This window comes from Leuresthes tenuis, unplaced genomic scaffold (assembly GCF_036924035.1).
Source record: "Leuresthes tenuis unplaced genomic scaffold, fLeuTen1.0.hap1 SCAF_8, whole genome shotgun sequence".
In the NCBI taxonomy this organism is placed as follows: domain Eukaryota; kingdom Metazoa; phylum Chordata; class Actinopteri; order Atheriniformes; family Atherinopsidae; genus Leuresthes; species Leuresthes tenuis.
Window position 1 is genome coordinate 7,871,046 of NW_027325362.1, and position 21,756 is coordinate 7,892,801.

Here is a 21,756-nt window from a genome sequence, read left to right on the forward strand (position 1 = left end):
CCCCAGGCGGGGATCAAACCCGGAACCCGTTTGCTGTGAGGCTAACCACCACACCACTGTGCAGCCCATTTCTGGGAATATCTGGTATATTATATCATATCTGGGAAGATGCCAGGCAGTCATGTGATTTTATTGTTTCCTGGCTCTGACCAGAAACAGCTCATGAGTTATGTAATTTCAAACTTTGCCAGGTCAGATGTAATCTGCAAAATTGTTTCTCTTTCCCTAATATGTACCAAGTCTTCTTCGAAATAGGTCAAAATCTGTGTTTCAGATAGACCAATCTGCATAAATCTGCCCATGAAAAGAGTCAGTTCTTTTATGAGTGTGAATTTAGAATTTTGTTTAAATGTCTTTTCCAAGCCATCTCCACTCTCTATGGATGAACAACATTAAAAGACCATTTTTTTTAGCCCAGCAATGGGAAAACATGAATAAGTCTGGAGCCTCTCAGTCTGCAGACCGAAGTGCCTTTAGTGGCAGTTAGATCGACCTGTTACAAATCGTTACAACTAATTGTTTCATGAGGCAGTGAGCAGCATCTTCCAGTTGCACCTTTCATCTTCTTATATCAGACTCACCCAAAAAATAAATACCCTATTGTGATTAGCTGGATATCTGTTTAAAAGGGAGGGGAATCAAATGCATTCTGCCAAAGCAAATTAAGTACAAGCTTAATTAATGGTATTATAATATATCAGGTTATTGTTTAGCATATACATTCTAACCTCATTGCCCTCCTTGAGTAAACATGGCTTTCTATTAAACATTGTGTGGAAGACTATGAGTGTGTCTTTTGAAACGCTGCCAACAGCAGCAGAAAGTAACGGCGTAGCTATGACGTTAACAGTGCATACAGGAATGCAGCAGAAGGACAAGCAGGACATTTGTGGTACATTTAAATGTACTGCTACAGTTAAAAGGGTGTGTCATACAGGTCATGCAGTGAATGGAGTGGGCCAGCTGTCGTAACGATACTGTTTCCATCCAATCCAACAGCTTATCATCAAGCATTCGTTTTTCTTTTGACATTATTCTTCCTCTTAAACTGTAGCTATTTTTCACCCGCATTGCCCTTTGTGGACCCATGAAACAAAAGGTCACACATGTGGATGGGAATATATATGTACATGTGTGTATATATACATATTTATATGTATATTAAGAAAATCTTTGAAGTATTCTCATGTCACTTCATTGCTAACTCAGCTGCTCTGGCTCCCCATCCACTACAGAGTACATTTGAAAATTTTTGTTTTAACATTGTTTTAACATCTATATGGACAAGCACCAACCTACATCAGAGAACTTTTGCAGCCATACGTCCCCAGCAGGTCCCTGAGGTCATGTGATCAGAGTCTGCTGGCTGTGCAGCATATATGGTTGAAAACTAAAGGTGACAGAGCCTTTGCAACAGTGGCTCCCACTCAATTGAGCTCCCTTCTTCTGAGCCTGAGATCAGTGGACGCTGTGATCTCTTTTAAAAAGCAGCCAAAACCCCATCTTTTTAAACTTGCTTTTAATTAGCTTTTGTTGTGTTTTTATGTTTCCTGTATTTCATTGTGAAGCACTTTGTGATTTTTATATTGTGCTATATAAGGTGCTATATAAATAAAATTTTACTTACTTTCCAATATGCTTTCCTGTATACTTTTAGAGAAACAGGTGTAAATAACGCTGATGCTATTCAGAGTCTATACATAGATGAAAATATTGACCGAAAAGACTAAAAAAATAAAAAACATCTGCAAATGATCAAAAGCCCTCAAACAAACGCAAACTATAAGAAACGGTGAATGTTGTGTAAATGCAAACACACGTGTGTTTCGACATGCGCTCACACCTGACTACCGAGAGAGTAAAAAGAGCGTTGTGGCAGGATGCTGAAATCTATACTTACCTGCTTCCTGTGGATGTAAACATACAGCATGTGTGTCCCTTTGATTCTCAAACATCAAGCAATTCCAGGTTGTTTATGTGAACATTTGATGTATATCACCACACACTCGGAACACTTTGTGAAATGACAGCATCCTATGCAAATACTGATGCTAATTATTCACGTGGACATGAAGAACTTTATGGGTCGGTCATGGTGTTCTCTGAAATGATATGGTCAGCTTGTGATTGACGTAGGCAAATAAAGGATTTGCAGTGAAATATGTTTTTTATCAAATAGTTATGCAAGAAGGTTTAGCGTCAACCAGCATTTTAGCTTATCCATTTAATCAGGTAAGATCTGTTGCGAATGGAATAAGATCTACTTTAGAAAATCTTCTTGTAGCTGGCAGGTCAGGAACAAGACACACAAGTTTTCTTTGAATGAGGTGAAGTTAAATCTGAAAGCTGTTTAGAAGCTGCACAATAACTTGGTTCAGCAACAATTAATTGGAGAAGCACTTGGTGCAACATGCTTGTTATGAATAATGCAAAACCTTCTCTTTTCTGTGTGCTTTCTGTTTCAGAGGGTGGCAGGCAGACAAAGGCCGGATGTGATCCCTTTGAACTTCCTGCCTCACATCCACCAGGAGCCCATTGCCGTTTTGTGTGTGGGCCTTCTTGTCCTCCTGATGGGACGTATAATGTACTTGCAAGGCAGTACGAACAGCCAGGACCACTCTCATGTTTAGTCTTTGGAAAACCCAGCAGACGTAGCATTTTTCTTGAATATGTTTGTCTTGATTCTTTTGTTTGTTTGTTTGTTTTAGGGGGGTGGGGCGCTCATCTTTAGCTTGTTTCCTCCCATTTTTGGACTCTTTGTTTTCGGAAGGAACTCTAAAATGCTTGGATGTTTGCTTTTGCGCCACTGTATTTCCTTCATGGCCAATGACCCTCTGTCATGCTACCAAAGAGGCAAGATGTTGCACTCCTTTTTAACATATTGTTTACTTTTTTATTAGCTTCTTTCAAAGCTTTCTTTTTTTTAAATTGTACTGAGATTATGAGCTTTCCAGCTGATCAACTCCTCAGACCCAGGGTTGTTAAAACACATGGGTCCAGTCTTCAAACTTTCCTCTTATTCTATGCCTCTGATGCTTTCAGATTGTTAGAATCCTGCAACCTTCAGACTCATGACATTTGTGGGAACTCACTGGAACAAGGTATCCATTACTATCCAATATTTTTGTCACACTATGCCATCTTAGTAAGTTGATAAAAATCGACTGTACACCAGCATTTTTAGCCACAGAAACACTGCATTGTGTTCATTTGAGTGATAATTGAAAAACTTGTTGACTTGAGAGACCATGAAATAAGGTTTTGCTGGTGCAACTAAAGGTCCATTTGGTCCAATGAAATAATATCTGAGGTGAGTAATCATCAACAATACTTTTTTCTTTGTGGCATTCCTGCCATTAGAATAATAATTATCCCTACAAAGGGAAGTAGATCCACCAAACATTTTTTTTCCCAAAAGGATATAGATACACATCTATATTCTAGACGATTTTTGACCTTGCAAAATATTAGTTTTATCCAGGTATTTCACAACTACAAGGTATTAAACAGCAAATTTTGACACAATGATAGATACAAAAACTGTCATTACCAGCCTTCCAGTCATTGGACCCTTTACAATTACAGTGTTGGTTTTATCAGCAAATATTGTTTGAGTAGTTATATTGCTATAAAATAGCATTAATGATTCCTCTTTCTTCATGTTATAGCCAGCATTAAATCATTAATTTTGCACATTAATAACCAATAACTGGAGCTCATTACTCCACTTGTTAATGCAATAATACAATCTGAGTAACAGTTACTAAGCAGCCCTATTAACAGAGACTCTGATGAACAAAAACACGTAAGTCATTTTAACCAATAAATAGTGTCATATATTTATCTTTTAAACAATTCCATTGTCCATTGCCTTCCAGCTTCTAGTTTTAAGATTAAAAGCCTGAATGAAAGTAGGAGGCCAGCTTTGGTTTTATTGACAAGATCACATTTCCCGTTTATTAGTACACGCATTCAAACCTGGCCAAGTCCCTTCATACCTGCCAGGTCATTAAACACTCAGAGGGCTCTCTGGAGAGCAACCAAATATGACTAATGCTGAGTCAAGGAGGATTTGTTCACTGACTGGTTGGCTTTTTCCTCAATTTTGATCTCTTTATATCATTAAGATAACATAGTTCTGCTGTCAAAAGATGAACCAACTTAAGCATACCATTGTTTTTAGTTTTAATTTCAGAGATGACACAAATATATGGAATACCTGCTCATTTGAATTTGGATTCATTCATATATGATGGATTGAGTTTCTTGTATTAGTTTCTATTAAATGTTGTAAACAGAACAATATTATCACTGAATGCAATTTAGTGGACAAGAGTTATGCAAGAACAGATTCGCCCAAAGCAATTTCTGATACCAAGAATGCTTCCAATAGTAACTTTTAGGTAATTAGCTATGTGCTTTGATTATTCAAAGGTCGGGACTTTTCTGGTAGAGCATGAACTCACATTTATTTCTTTGTTTTATTTTCTGTGTGTAATGATTTATTGTTGCCTTAAAGTGGGGAAAATTGCCACTCTAACTCAGGTCCACAGTGTTTCTTCTGCGGCCATAGGAGGCAGCTGTGTGCTCATAATAGCATAATCATGCATATTTTATCAGAAGTGTTTTCAAATGTGTTTTTTTAGATTTGGTGACAGAAAAGACTTTAAAGATCATAACTGCTCTGATTAACTTCCCCTGCCTCTTTGTGCTATTTCTTACAGTTTGCTCAATATTTTTAAGGTGCAGCGTGGACACTGAGCAAAGAGTTCTGTACAAAACTGTTGTTTTCAGTGTTGGCTTTGATGGTACAAGAGAGGCGTTTTTACAAATATTGTGTTCAAGTTTCCATTTATTGTCTTGATTGATCACAAAATCCAATCAGCTGTAATGAAGGGCTTCTCCACCCTAACTGGTATAAAAATATTATTTGTTGTTATATGACAACAACTCCCGCGACCCGACCCCTGGATAAGCGGCAGATGATGGATGAAAGATTAGATCAGTGTCAGAAAAAAATCTTTGCTCTTCTGCCACACAGCTTCATTTTAAATTTTTCTCCCACAGAGATTCAGTCTCACAATTGAATCTATAATAGCTACATTCGTCCACAGCGCAAAAACGATGCAGTTTCACAAAAAAAAGGCTAAATTCCTTTCCCTTTGTTGATGCCACCGTTACATGTTTCACTTCTTGTTGACTTGTAAGTTCAACGTCTCCCGACGTTCTTGCTATATGGTGACGTTCACCTGAGACACGTCGCCACATGCTGTGCTTCAGTTTTGATCGCAGTATATATTGGAAGAGGAGTGACAAATGGCATTAATCTGCTGAGTCTCACCCAAGAGATTACGCAATCAAGACCCATCCAATACACTCTTTTCTACTTTTTTACTTTGATGCTGCTTACAAATGGTTTGGGTCTCCGTTAGAATGAATACAGGGACTTTATATATTACAAAAAACATGCTTAGGGCTTACATTTCCTAAAAGATATTCATTGATCAGGGAGAACAGTAACCTCTTGTGGACATGTTCCTACACAAAACAACAGTCTACAGATGTGTTGTCATCTCATGATTTTTAGCTATGAATTGTGACACTAATACAGTTTGATGATGTGGACAAATGTACTTATTACTCAGTTTCTTGTGAGACTGAGCTGCTAGTGATGTAATAGATTGTGACATTAGTAATTGCAGACATAATGTAAAGATCACAAGATCTGGGTAATTAATTGCGGTGGATAAAGGCCACAGAAAAATATAATTTTATACAGGAATCCTTGAAAATGATCCAACTCTATTAGAAAGTTTAAGAGAAGTCATGATTTTACCTTATGGACATTCATAAACACAAACCGGTAACAATCCCAATAAATAACCCCCTGCCCCCAGCATGTCAGAATTAGAAGGTGAGATGCAGAGTTATTAAATCGGCGGCTTGATACATACCATGAAGAAATAGAACATTTTCATTAGTTTTTTACCTCTCTGTATCACACTGCTTTCTGTTTCAAGTTCTCTGCTTATTATCATGTCCTCTCCTCCTGGAAAAATTTATCAAAACATTTAACCACTCAGATTGCACCAGAGCCGCTTTGCTTTTCCTTTCCTTTCCTTTGACACTGGGAGCGCGTGACTGCATGTTGATTTCTGATATTGTGCCATGTGAAACCTACAACCTCATTTTAAAGTACTGTATTACAGCCAGAGAGTGAGTGGGGAGCATGGCAGGGAGGAAACCGAAAGATGAATTGCCGTCTTCTGAAACTGATATGGAAACCTAGTAATGTACAGATTCTTCGCTGTCGTCTGAAGGCGTTAGAGCACAGAAACACTTGTGTAACATTCAGGGTTTTATTGACTCACATCAGCACTGCTGGAGCTGCTTTGCGATGCAGATTTCTATTTGTTTTGGCCTTTAATAATGAGAAAGTCATGCAAAGTCTTTGATCTACAATCATGTGAAAAAGTACGTTTTCTTTTTTTTTTTTTACACAAGCAAACATTTGATCCTTCTCAAAACACTGTCTACAGATGAAGGTATACAATACTGTGCAAATGCCTTAAGCCAACCCTCATGTCTTTATATATTACAAGGAAATCAGGAAAATATATACAATTAAGTATTGAATGCAAACATAAAATTGGAAATTGAGTTTATAAGACAAAAATAGAATTTGTACATTTGTAATGAACTTGAAAGTCAATATTTGGTCTGAGCTTCTTTATTCTTCAACATAGCCTGAACCCTCTGAGACAAGCTTTCTGTCATTTCTTTAAGTAGTCTTCAGGAATAGTTATCCAGGCTTCTTGAAGGACATCCCAAAGTTCTTCTTTGGATGTTGGCTGCCTTTTCATCCTTTCTCTGTCAGGATGATCCCACACTGCTTCAATAATGTTGAGGTCTGGGCTCTGGGACTCATAAGCACAACGCATAAGACCTGTTGCCACTGATTTTCAGTCCACTTCTTGTGTCATTTTACATGCCTCAGCCTTTTCTCCCTCTTTTCCTTCCTTAACAATTTCTTCTTGAAGCCTCAGCAGAAATGGTCTCTATTTTTCTAGTTTTTGCTGGACTTAACTTTCAGATACTGTTTATCTGCTGTAGATACCTTTTCCTTAAGTCTTCCACTTCTTCTTTTGTCCTACACATCAATTTAAGGACACACTGCACATCATGCTGAGATGTTCCAAGTTTTCATTTTATAACTCTTTGGAAATTGCATCAAAACTAGGATTTTATGTCTGTCAAACTGTGTTATCTTTGGTATTTTTTGTCAATCTAACCAAATAAATGGGAATGAATTAAGTGTCTTTGTGACAGGCTGCTAGTTAAAAAGTGCCTAAAGATCTGCTAAGTTGTCTGCTATGTGTAGACACAACAAAGGTTCAGCCTTTCAGTTCGGTGCCTTCTTTATGCTTGAATAATTCCTAGGTCAGTGGTGTAACCAACCCCCAACAAAACCTCAAAATTCCGAAGAAAATGGTCAGGTTCTGGACTGAAAATTAGTGGAAAAGCAGCCAATGTCAAAAAAAAAAACCTCTGAAGACCTTTAGAGAGCCTGGACAACTTTTACTCAAGATCGCTTCAAAAGATTACGCGAAAGTCTGGTTCCTTCTTAGCAAATTATAAAGAAATTAGGCATGACTCAGGACTTGTGCACGGTACTGTGTATTTTAACACCATAACAAGGAAAAATTGCTTTTTAAATTATTCATTTAACAATGATGTAATGTAAGATAAAGCACACCTTCAGCATCCGAGGTTAATATTGCCCTTTAGCAAATAATTACTTTTTCACTTGACTGTTAGAATACAGGAAAATAATAACGTTTGGGGACCCAGAAACACTGTGGTGCGTTGTGCTGTTGCTGAAAATGCTGTACAGAAATGCATCTGTTAAAGTCTGTTTGTGTGGGAGTCAAAAGAAAAAAATGAATTGAATGACTCCAGATGACCCAGTTAAATTGTAGCAACATGTCTTTTTTTTTGTTCATATTCTTGCACGCTGTATAATTGTAATTATGCAGGTTGAATTGCTTTTTGAATTCTTTTTAATTGCTGTAAATAAAGCATTTACATCTTTTTACATTAAACTAAATGAATGATTTGTTAAATGATATGAAGATTGTCAACCAAGGCTGGGTTGTTTGATTATGATTTAGAATTCAATTGTATAAAGTAAGTTTTATTTCTTTAAATAAACTGCTGACAATGATGTGAATTAACACATTTAGTTAGAGTTGATCGAGTCAAGTGAGCCTTTCAAATAAGTTTCATTGTGCATATTATCAAGACCTAATTATTGTTTCAAGACAGGTTTGTATATTTGTTAACCAATCCATAAAGTCTCCATATTAAATATCTTATTAAGAAGTGTGTATATATATACTTCTATTAATTCAAGCCTCTTCGTTCAGTTCAGGTAATTTAGTTATAAAATATATTTTAGGTGAAATGAAAGTTTCCCCTTTATTTGAAAAACTTTGTAGCAGCCTTTCTCTTACTTTCTCTTGTCCTCAATCGTGTGGGTGTGTGTGTTCTCATCTGCAGGACATGGAAAGTACGGTGCCTTCCACAGCTTGGCACAAACACATGTTCAGATAATTATAAGTCTTCCACACAAAGAGACACATACACAACTCATTTACATATATACACTTGGCCACACCCAACAATGGCTCCTGCACTTGTGAACACTTACACAATCACACTTGTGGGTGAGTCAAAACAGCAGTCCACTAGGGTAGATTCCTCCAACTGCACAGAAAGAAAGAGGGAAGTAACTTTAACTGTGGTTTTAAGATGAGAGAATAGATAGATAGACTTGACCATTCCCATACTGTCATTTACCATTTTTAAAGCAAAAGTTGTGTGTTTTGACTTTGTTAGGATTTGTGTGTGCTTGTGTTTCCCTTCGGTGCAATGAGGACTACAGCATAATCACAGTGGACAAGCCTAGAAGCTACAACAACATGAAGGGATGTCATTACACTATACTGCTGGCTGTGTGATATTTATGACATTTTGAGACAATTAATTTATCATTATTATTTATCAATTTAATTTATCATTTCTGACTGGACTAAGAATTAGCTGCCAGCTGTCTCGAAAACAGTTAGAATTTATCAAGATCTTCTCTTATCATCTGTAAATTGCTGCTGTTAGTTTCAGTGACTCAGTGTGAGATGTGTTTCTGTAATGAAAAAGTGAGCTGTGCCTACTCAGAGCACGACCCATAATCAGAACGGATGTTTGTTAATATTAGGTGGTGTTAATTCATCAATGCTGATCAGAGCAGGAGCTGATGAATATGTCTATGAATAATCTTGCACATATGTTGTCGACAAGTGCATAATTGACTTTTGTCTAACTGAATGACACTTTCTGTTGTTTTATCAACTGCACTGCAGTAAAACTAAGCAAAACCATGATACTACTACTACGTTTCAAAGATGGTATAAGGTTCCACTTGAATGTAGTTTTCCATCCATTTTCTATACACGCTTAATCCGTCAGTTGGGTTGCGGGGGGGTGGAGCCTATCCCAGCAGTCATTGGGCGAGAGGCAGGGTACACCCTGGACTGCCAGGTTGCCAGTCCATCACAGGGCCACACCGAGACAAACGAGACAAACAATCACACATGCCCACACTCACTCCTAAGGAGGATTTTAGAGACACCAATTTACTTAACATGCTTATTTTTGGACAGTTGGAGGAAGCCGGAATACCTGGAGAGAACCCACACATACACAGGGAGAACATGCAAACTCCACACAGAAGGGCCCCAGCTGGGAGTTGAACCTTGAACCCTCTTGCTGTAATGTGGCGGTGCTAATCGTCACACCACCATGCAGCCCCATTTCACTATTCATTTCATGTAAAAATTTGTTTAATTCTTATGGTCAAATGAATGTATGTATTGTAACTGTGCTTATGCTGCTGTCTTGGCCAGGCTCTTGCAAGAGAGATCTTTGAACTTAATGATATTTATTCCTTGTTGAATAACGGTTGTAATAATCTTATGCTTAAGTCATATTTAATAGAAATAACAAAAATAATATTGATGAAATATAAAACATAGAAAGATTTTATCAGCAATGTGCAAAACCAATTTTACCAATTTGGTAAAGTAGAATTTTCTGAAACAAAGCATAACTTAGTGGTATGTGGAGACACTAAATGAAGAGCCTATATGACCTCTTATACATTTAAGATTTATACATTTATACATTTGCATATTTGCAATATCTAACTGATCTAAATGCCAGTTTTAGTGCATGGACAGCCATTGTGCCAACAGTTTGCTAATGTATATATATCCTGAGAGATATCATTTTCAGAAATTCATAATAACTCTATCATGAGTCAGATGCTGAAATTAGTGTTTTTCCCCATACATTTGGATGCATGTAATCATGATTTGGCATCAATATATCCCAAGGAGGCATTTTAGTTTTAAAATTGTAACATTGCATTTAAGATTTATTTCAGTGAAGCTCTTTTGGCAGCAGCACTTATGTGGGGCAACACTGTGATTATATAGGAAGTACTTTTAAACACGGATGCACTTTGTGGTTTTCAATAGTTTGATAGGAACCAACATCTGTCTCCTCCTAAGTACCACTACTTACTGTGTAAACACTTCAGGAACCAGGTGTGCACATAGTTTCCTTACTGCTACTTTTCACTCTTAACTTCTCACTGTCTCTATCACATACAGCTCAGACTGCTGTGGGTTTGCTGCATTCAAGCCAAGAGGATACATATTCAGGATGCTGTGGTCAAAGACCTCCAGTCTATTCTTTTCCTCAATTCAGTGTTACGCGTGTGAAGTGTGAGCCAGCGGAAAAAAACTATTCATATCATTTACTTACATGAGTGTGTTCAAAAATCAGATTTGAAGGTGAAATCAGTGTTGTTTTTTTCAGTAGGGTGACAATCATGTGTTTTATTTAAACATTTCTATCAAAGTTTAGTCTTCATAACATGCCTCTGGATGCATATCATGGTGCAAGATTTCCAAGGAGCTCAGAAAAAAGAGTTGTTGATGCTCATCAGGTTAAAAAAGATTACAAAACTACCTGTTTGGATTCCATAAATCCACATTTAGACAGATTACATACAAATAAGAATTAAGCCCATTTTTACCTGCAAAGAGCTCTCCAAGAGCCAGGTGCGTGAACGTCTAGCTTGTAGGATATGTACAGACTAAGAAGCACAGTTTGAATGTGAGTGGATGGATGAATATGCATTGCAGTGTAAAATCATTTTGAGAGGCCAACAAGATTAAAAAGGTGCCATATAAATGCTTATCATTTACTGTTTACTGTGTTTAACTTCTGAGCACCTAAAACCTCTTTCAACTGATGTTAATCAGCCATAAGGAAAACACTGAACAACAATTTATGTATGTATGTATGTATAATTAATCCAGAAAGGAACTTGGCCAAATTCTTTAAACAAAGAGAATATACATCCTTCATTATTAATACAGCCTCAACTGCTCACTAGACGTCTATTATTTGAAGGAAGGAAAAACCCTGCAATCGAACATAAGAGCTTAATCTTGTGTGAAAAATGGTGATGATGATAATATGAATGGGCAACTTAGAGGCTGTATTATTCATCCATTTGTTCCCCATGTTGTTACACCCTATTATATTACATTACATCGCCATATGAGACAATTCTGCTTTAACACTCTCTGCCATATACAGTCATTTTGAAAAGCAAAATACATCCTGTTTCAGTTCAAGGTTACCGGTATATAAAATAATCAGGTTATAAAAACACATCCAGTACTTAGTAATCCCTAGAATATGATTAACAACAACACATAATATATTGAACTTCTTGTCATTATTTATTACACAAAAAACTACGCCGAGATGCAGAAGCAGTGTGTGAAAAACTAGGTTCACCCTTACTGCTGCTACAGGAACTGAAAGCGAATAGAAGCCAGGTGCTGCTAATCAAATGCACTTGATTAAATCATCATCAGCAGGTGTGAGCTCCTCTGTAAAAACAGAAGTTTGGACTATGCTATCTGAAGTGTTCAGGTGTGTGTGTGTGTTAACACAATGTCAAGGAGAAAATAGATCAGGACAGCTCTCAGAGAAGCAATTGTTGCTGCCCATTATTCTGGAAACTTATTACGGGAAGGTAATTTCCTTTGAAATTAGTCCATCCTTCTACAGTGATAATGATTATTCACAAGTGGAAAACATTGAAGACCATTGTCAATCTTCCCCGGAGTGAACGTCCCAGCAAGGTCAGACTAGGCAGCTTTCAGAGAAACTGTAAAAAAAACCTCCATCACATGCTCTACAGGCCTCAGTTAGCATGTTAAAGTTCACAACAGTACATTTAGAAAAGACTGAACAAGTATGACTTATTTTTTTTTTTTTTTAAAGGATCGCAGGAGAAAACCACTTCATTCTAAAAATAACATGGTAGCACAGCTTAGGTTTGTAAAGTTCCATCTGAGCAAACCACAATACTTCTTGAACAATGTCCTTTGGATAGATGAGACCAAAGTGGAGATGTTTGGTCATAATGCTTAGCACCATATTTGGTGAAAACCAAACGCAGCATATCAGCTGTCAAGTACTGTCATGGAGTGGAGATGATTTGAGCCTGTTTTGCAGCCACAGGACCTGGACACCTTGCAGTCACCAGTCCACCAACAACTTCTCTGTATATCAAAGTATTCGTGAGTCAATTGTGAGGCCATCTGTCTGACAGCTAAAGCTTGGCTAAAATTAGGTCATGCAACAGTACTGTGATACCAAACACAGCAGAAAATATACAACAGAATGTCTGAAAAAGAAAATAATCAAGGTGCTGCAATAACCCAGTCAAAGATCCAGACCTCATTGAAGTGGCTGTGGTGGAACCTGGATGTGCATAAATGGATCCCTGCAAACCTAAATGAACTGAAGCAATGCTGTAAAGAAGAGTGGACAAAAACTAAGAAGTCCTACTGAAAACAATAACGTCACCAGTGTCCTGGCGGCACAAGATCAAGGGAGCAATTGTGACAGAACACTGAGAGATCCAGCTAAACCGAGAAGGAAACAAAGCACTGTAAGTCTTTCTTTTTAAAATATTTGCCTATCTCAATGTGTTCTACTCTGACATGTGATGGTAGATTTTACAATACAGTGAACACCATGTTGGCAATAGTTAGCAAATGTTGATAACTTTTCATCACATGGTCTTAGTTTTCCACTGGTTCTCAAACTATAGATCAGTTTTTCTCTGGCTACTATTATGTACTCCTAATACTTGTCGTTTCTTGGTCTCTCTGATGCTTATCAGGCTTATCTGTGGTCTGTCATGTATATGAGCATTTGTGTTCTTGATCATAACTCCTGCATAGATTCATATTTCAGGTTTTTTTTAAACCTCTACTTTGGTATAGTCCATATACAGACATATTTGAAGACCATTAGATATAAATTACATTATATCATACTGATGATCAGTGTTTCTTATCAATTTGTTGAAAAATGTCAGTACACGCACTGCCGCAAATAAATATGACATACAACAACAATAATGGTGAGAATGCAATGTAACAAACAAAAGTGAGACCTGATATGCCGCTCGTCATAACAACAAACTTCCCCCACAAAGACACTTGCTTCTTTGTCCCCTGTGATTACCAGTCATGCTATCGCAACAGATGGTTTCTGTCACTGAATGTTTGTGTTTTTATAGCAGGGTGACCATACTCAAACCTTGTGGGTTCAGCAGCAAACTCTCCACTCAACTGAGGACATTATGTTATCAGAATGCATGTTCTCCAATGAAGGAACATAACGTAATATGTAAAAACAGATGGTATGAAAGGAATACAGGAATGCAAAATAGATTTTGGATTTGGTTCACATGCAAATTTAAAATTCATGGATCTTCCTGAAACCGAAGATGCGTAATGTTATTGCTGATATTGTTTTCTTTAAACTTAAATTTGAATCCATATATTTGTTGACAGCATTGTTGTATATTCCGTTGAGTAATGCATTTGTGGGTACTATTAGAAATATCATCCTTCTTATCTAGTTAGTTCTCACCAGCAAAGTTTCATAATATCCTGCAAAACCAAAGATGACATTTTTTAATATTTTTAAATCTTGTTGCTAAGGACTGGGTTCCGCCTTCACTGTATCTGCTCACTAATTGTCTGTGCATAGCACATCGGAATGGAGAAATAGATATTATCTCTCAAAAATAAAATCTTTTGTTCAGTCATTTAAGTATCACTCTCCAGCTCCACCTTCCAAAATAATCTAGATTGCAGTGGACACAAGCAAAACTTGAAGGTTTGTTATAGTGGCTATGCTCTCTACCCATATTCAGTCTATGGTATCAACAAGCAGCAACATGCTGCACAGCTACAGATAGAAGTCATGAAACTTAACAATGGCCTGAACAAACCTTGATGCATTTGATGGTGACACAACTTCTCTTCAATATCACTGAGTGAAACCCTGTTGTATAAAGGGATTGTCAGAAATCACAGCGACCGTGTTTAGTCACACTACTGTACCTGGCTTCAGGAAAGAAAAGCAGAGAACATAAATGAAAGAGAGCAAATCTGTTTTAAGGACATTGTCCTTGTAAGACTCATCAACAAGCCTTTGGTGTACAGTGAGTGCAAATACCCCACAGTACACATATAATGGTGATTATATTTAGTCAAACAATTTAGCTGAAAAAGAAAACTGACAAAACCATTATAAAAACATCATTTGAATCGTTTGTAGGGTAGTTGCCATGTTAGGATATTTCCAGCAATACTTTATGTATGACCGACATGGACTTGCATCAAGCGGCCCTGTTTGTTCCTTTTCAGGATTTTATTCAAATCCCCTCTTTGAAATGTGGAATGTTTCCTATCATACAAGATGTCCCATTTGATAAGTGCAGTTTAAAAAAAGACATAACTCTTTAGAGGGATGTGGCTTTCTGAAAGAATCTTTGCATGTGTGTTTATCTGTGTACATACAGTACATGAGCCTGTTTGTGTTGTATCAAAGCATCCCTACATGTGAGCAGCACTGCAGTGTCAGACACACTGTTGCAGCTATGTGACTCACTGTTGCATCAGCTTCACTGAATCAGATTTGCAGCTCTGAAGCAGCAAAGTGCAACATATCGCCAGACATATTGTGGAACTATCAAGCCAAAGTTAACCTTACATATCCAAGCTAAAGATCACATCTGACCAAACTAAAATAAGTAAAACCAACTTCAACAGCCCACAGCAAAAGAAAACTGTGGAAATAAGAGAGCAGACAGACATAGCCAGACTTGATAAGCATGCAAGACAATGTCTCTCTATGAGATTAATTACAACAGACCCAAGTAAATAGTGCCAGGACAAAACATGTCAGAGTTAAACTAAACCACAATACGTCGCCTGTGATAGTACCCAAACAGGATCCAAATAAAACAACCAAATCAAACGCAGGGAAGACAACCTGGAAGCAAACAGGAATAAATGTCATGGTGCAGGGCACCAAGTTCTGACCTCAAATCTTATGTCCACATATGTAGATGTCTTGTCTGGAGTCACAAATTAGTACACACAGTAGCCTTAAGCATCACTTTACAAATTTTAATTTCTGCCAAGCTGGAATTAATGATCTGGTGTTTTTGATACAGGCAAATAAGAGAGAGTCAAACTGGCTGATTAAAAAAGGAATATATTGGGGTTTTTTTTATATTGTTACATAAATCACAATTATCAAAAATATTTGCACCTAAATGCTATTCTTATTTATGTTCCAGTCTTCTAAACTGAGTATCCATTTCTCATAATGTATGTTCCTCTCCCATAATTATTCATATTATCCTGTATTGAGCTGTCCTAAGAAATGCATTAGACCATTTAAATCTGTGTGAAACCAGTTTGGGTGATTTAACAGTCCAATAAATTGGGTGATATTTACCAACCTCTAAATAAGTCAGTCACACTTATGCTGTGTTTGAAGTACCATGGAAGTGGGAAGTTGAAACTTGTGTCATGTTTGACCTTTTAAGTGCGCAGTGCACAAAAGTAGGAGAAAAAAGGAAAACACTGGTGTGTTGGACTTTTTTATTGCCTTGCAAACAAATCATTTTTAATTCAGTTTTTAATCATTCAATTAAGCTAATACTGACATAAGAGGATTTAAACTGCACTAAAAGTGCATTGTATGTTTTATTAGCTCAAGAACAACAGATGATTTTTAACATTTTACTTAGTGTGCAGCCTTTTAGGGAAATAACTTGTAACAGACCTTACCCAAGTTACAAACTAAAAATTCAATTTCTTATCTTTTTTTTTTTTTTAGTCAGAGATTGGAAAGTCCGAGTTTCCAGTTAGGCACTGACAGTTGGGCAATGACTGGCCCAATTTGTACATCCTCCATTCCTCTCCCTTTCTCACGGCTTAGTCACTTGCATCTAAGAAATGAGAAAAGACAAAACCAAAATGGGGCATAGTCATTCAACAAAAAGGATGGAGGAGAGAGAAACAGTGAATGAATAGATTAAACAAATAAGATTAACCAAGGTGCTGATTTTGTGTCAGTTGGTGCTGCACAGCAAACCCAATAACGTGACAGATTTCATAGTTTTATGATAAAGACTCAAAGATTGTACAATTACTGTTTTCTTTTCCCTGTTTCCTATAGGGATACGGCTTAAGTTTTGATTGTAAAAGTCTTGTGTCTCCATACTTGGTAATCCATACTCCATACAACATGCTACTCCATACACCTACATAATGGCATCCACTTTCCACATGTCACTTTTAAGGTAGTTAAAGGTGATGGCAGAGGGCAATAATCTTTAGACACTTGTGAACTAGAAGTCTCTATGTATAACGTATTGCTCGTTCAACATGAATCCTACCCAATGTTTTTAACAGTCATTGTACTTTTCTGCTCAAGAGAACACAACAGCTTAATGATACTTTACCATGGACCAATATACATATAAGACTGGTGAGAGTGGATTATAAAGGCAGTCCCCTCTCATTTATATACACCCTCCTCTGTTTATTGGATCTTTTTTAGCTCCTACTTCAGTCTAGAAGTTTTCCATACATAAAGGTTAACATTACATAACCATTTGACCAGACAATAAGACAATAAGATGCAAAGGAGAAGGAACTGATTTGTTATCTGTTTTCCGATTTGATTTGATTTGTTTGTTACTGTCTTAATGGTCTTGGAGTCAAAGCAATCATAGTTTTGTGATTTAGTCAGCATGGTTATGGCAAAGCAGGTGATGCAGGAAAAAAAGAAGAACCAACAAACTTGAGTTGTGATGGAAAGGAAGTCAGTCAGATTTCAACCACCCCTTGCTGAATATAAGAACCAAATCTAATTCAGGATTAACTTGGAAGCAAAATATGAATTATTTTAAAGATACAAATAACAAAACTGATTTACTCAATATTAACACTGCTAAGTAAACTGTGGTATTTTTTTAGTTAGACAAACCTACTTCTGTAAATCAGTTTCAGTTATTCTGTCAGTTATCTTTGCTGAAAACTAATTGACTGATATGGACTACAACACTCTAAAAATGAATTTGTTTTATATACAAATAAAAAGGATTGTTAATTAGACTTATTGACCATTATCTAAAACATACATATTTGTCAAAAGCTTTTTGCAGAAACAACTGGAAAATAAACTTGACTCAGAAAAGCAATCGCAGATGATATCTGTATCTTCAGTAATAAGGAATTAAATAAATACAAGTAATGTGTAATTTGCTAATGAAATATTGACATTCTTGTATACAATGGTTTAAAGTGTTTGTTTTTTTAAACTGTGCAATAAGAGGTTGAATTACAAAACAACTATGTTTTCGAAGTGTTAAAACTGAAATGGAAACAGCAATTTCTATATTGCCTATCTGATTTACTGTTGACTGTAAATTTGAAACTTACCCTATAAGGTAAGGATCTGACATGAATTATTGGAAATGATAAAAATGTGTCTGACTGATGCACTTCCTGTGTTGGCTCTAGTGCACAACTTCACTTCCTGTTTACAGTTGTAACATCCCACAAACCTCTGTTCCTCTGTTCCTCTAATATAGGACATGCAACACATACCTTCACCTAGGCCCAAAGTCTGGACCCGGCTGAGTGTCAGTAAGTGACTTAAACTATTTAAATCCCACTTTTGTTTAGCTGATAAACTCTTGAGGATGTTGGATGAGAATGCAAGCAGTTTCTGGTAAAGTAGTATACATATGGGTCTACTTGTTTGGTCATTTTTAAAGCTCATTTTAAAGCTCTTTTACATAAGAAGCTTCAACGTCAAAGGCATAAAGAAAAAACTTTTTCCAAGAGTGTCCTCACCAAGATAGCCAGAAACTCAGGTCAGCAGTAATAAACACCACAATACACTAAAACAAATTAAAATATACACTTAGATGTAAAAAGAAACTATACCAAAAATCCATACCAAAAAAAGTTAAAGTAACACAAGTTTAAGACACCAAAAACTCATACATTGTATTTATGACACCCTAATTTGACATCTCTTTCTCTTTTATTAAGCTTTTCATAGTGCTGAGATATGTTCAATCTCTTTATCTGAACTGCCCCATTCTACCATATTTTTTTGGGAGGAATAGGAGGAAGACCGTGCCTTTGACGCACAAGATCCTTCTTCGACAGAAAAGCACCAAATGAGTCATTTACACATTTGCTGTATTTTATTTTATTTTTCAAATGCAAAACCATACAACAGGAAGTATCTGTAATTGTTTCACATCAGTTTTTTTTTTGTCCATGTAAATGGCGTATCAGTTGGAGAAGAGCTGACATTACATTGTGCTTTCTGCTCAGATTTGGATGGATTTGGACTAGTTAATGTTTGTGTTGTCTTCTTTAATTTCATTTCAGTAACTGTGCTCCAGACTGGACTTGATAATACTGATTTATTCAGTATGTTTTAATCATGGGATTCAACTCTCTCATGGTCTGGGTTGTTTCACTCAGTCACAGGTGCATTTTATATTCCATTTCTTATTTAAATACTTGTGCCACTTCTTCTCAGGAATCTGCTGTTATCTGAATTAATGATGGAAAAGTTCAGAAAGTCAGTCTTGTCACCAAAAATGCAAAAAAACTGTGATGTTGAACCATGTAGAAAACTTTAAATGTCCAAATTAACAGTGTTGACTTTGCTCACGGGAAGTTTGGTGCTCAGTCCACACTGCTCTTGTGCCCTCTGGGTTAATGACAGGTTTGTCTTGCACAACATATAATCGCTGGCAGTTAACAGAGCAAATGCGTCATTCAGTGACTCGCAGCAAGACTCTGTCTTATACTCTCCCTCCCCAAACAAAAGAAGCTGTTATTGTCCATGAGCTTTAGAAAAACTAAATAGTGTTTACAAGAAGCAATTTTTGGTCAAAGCCTAATTTATTTATGATATCAAAAGAATTTAAGAGGCACAATATCATCGCCGCTCGTTGGACAGCAATTTTTTATTTTTTTCTCTCCTCCTAAGAGAAACAGGAAACTGAAGGCCGCCTGATTTCTGTTTGGTCTAAAGCAGAGACAGCATTTGAGGTTAAAAATGGTTGTTGCCATGGAAGACACTGAGGTCATATTCTGCAATTTGTTATCAGAGGCATACAATTCAAGTCTTACACATGGTGATTATTTTTCATTAAATTCAACTATATTTAGATCAGTAGAAGTTACTACTTCTAGAATCTGAGTTTGCTCTCTGGTGATGCAAAGTGGAAGGACCTCTGTATCTGTTTTCTGTTTTTTCCTTCGTATTTTTGTTTTTCTCTAGAAGCTCTGCTATTCGGTAATTTTTGTAATCAGCTGGTCGTAACTGAAATTATCTAAGAGGACACTAAATGAGTACACTAAGGTGGGTTCATTTACATCATGAGAGGACATAAAATCCATTTTAAATATAAAGGAAAATTAGATGCATTGTATATAAACTAAGTTAGTATGTATTTTATCAGTTGTTGTGGGAAGTACATCTCCATCAGGCTTGTGAGAAAAAAGGATCTATACATAATTCTATCTACTACAGTGAAGTCCGTGCTACAGTTAATCTTTAAAGAATAGTGAGCAATAGAATTTCCAGTCAGATTAAGTTGCAGTATAGTATCGGTAAAATGGCGTGTAATATATTCACTGCTTTGGAGGAAATAAAGTTAATGTCAATAAATGTTACCACAATGTCAAGCTACTGACATGGCAAAAACAAACAGATCTAATCTTTCTATGAGTGCAGACGGTAATCAATGAAAGTCTGAGCCTAATGGAATAGTTTCTAATGTCGTGATGTAACCAAAATGCCTAATACCTGAAGTAAACGGTGACGACGGACAACAAGAAAGAAGTACTGCAGTAAGTTTAAAAATCATGGGTCAGTCTTGTGTGTAATTCATCCGACAAACACATCCAGCCTCAAAATTTGAACTTTTCTGATCATTCGCTAACCACTTCTTTCATGACAGTTACTATATTCCTATATAAGCAGTTATTGTTTCTTTGTTCATGACACTAGTGTGTGAATGTTTGTGTGATCAGGAGAAGGTGGCCACTACTGTAAAAAGTGTTTCTCTAAGTGGTCAACATAGTATTTTCCCAAAGAAAAAAAGTTAGTTTTTGTTTTGGGACACAAATAATTAATACATAATTAACACAGCATTTTCTTGCAGTTTCATGAACATCAGTTGAGCAGCAGCAGAGCCGCCCGGTTCATACCAAGCAAATTAATGTATAAACACACTGCACTCGCAGCTAAAGATCAGCTAACCCAATGCTGGAAAAAGGAAATCAAGGTTGGTGGAGTCAAGTTGCTCACTCCACATCCTAAAAGGAAAGGAGTGAAATAAAAAGGGCTGTAAAGGTTTTAAAAGTAAGAATTATGTTGCTCTCAGAGATATTTCATGAAACCTCAGAAAATGTGTCTATTTGTGAATAGTGCATGATGTCGTCTTTAGTATTTTAGACTTTCTGCAGCGTATGATATAAACATTGGTAGGTTGACATAAGATGAGATAAGAAAGAACTTTATTAATCCCGAAGGAAATTCCTGTGCCAGATGGCTACAAAATTACTATTACAATATAAAAATAAGTGTAATGAGTAGCAAGCAAGCTACGTTAAATACAAAGTAAAGCAGATAATGTCATTGACAGTTGAAAAGTGAAATAATATTGCACATGATAAGTGGAATGACATGACCTTAAAGTGCACATGAGAATGAGCATTATGTCACCCAGTGTTGTTAGAAGTACTACGGAACATAATAATGTTGTTGCTATTCTCATTCAGGTGTGTCAGACTTCCTTCTTGTATGAAGATGCACCACTGGATGTGATATGGATGAGTTAGTTGTGTGGGTGATGCTGTTCTGAAGTATTTTGGTATTGCCATTGTAGCTGAAGTTATACATTTTTTATGCGATTTTGCAGGTTTTTCCTGCTGTTTTCTGCCATGAACCTCTGTCAGAATTAATAAGCTCATTAAATCAATACTATCTAACCCAGATATTGAGGTTGGTGCTCAAATCGCTTTCAATTAATATTTCTGCTTCTTTGAAATGGAGCCAACTTCATGATGCTGAAAATTCAGCTAAACGTAACTCACCAAGGTTTTATGTATCTTTTTTCCTAATGCACATAAAAAGCAAATTTAGGAAATGTTACATTTTATGCATTATTATCATGATGATCAACAAGTTCAACACAGC

General features: G+C 36.6%; 2 protein-coding genes across 2 annotated transcripts in view; both read left to right on the forward strand.

Annotated features, from left to right (window-relative positions):
* Positions 1-8,224, forward strand: part of bcl2l11 (BCL2 like 11) — a 32,013-nt gene extending 23,789 nt beyond the window's left edge. The window contains exon 4 of the mRNA XM_072390646.1: positions 2,466-8,224. Coding sequence (XP_072246747.1) covers positions 2,466-2,630 — 165 coding nt within the window. The 3' untranslated portion in view covers positions 2,631-8,224. The remainder of the gene's footprint in view (positions 1-2,465) is intronic.
* Positions 1-21,756, forward strand: part of pank1a (pantothenate kinase 1a) — a 225,008-nt gene that overhangs the window by 93,873 nt on the left and 109,379 nt on the right. The gene's annotated exons all lie outside the window — the stretch shown is intronic.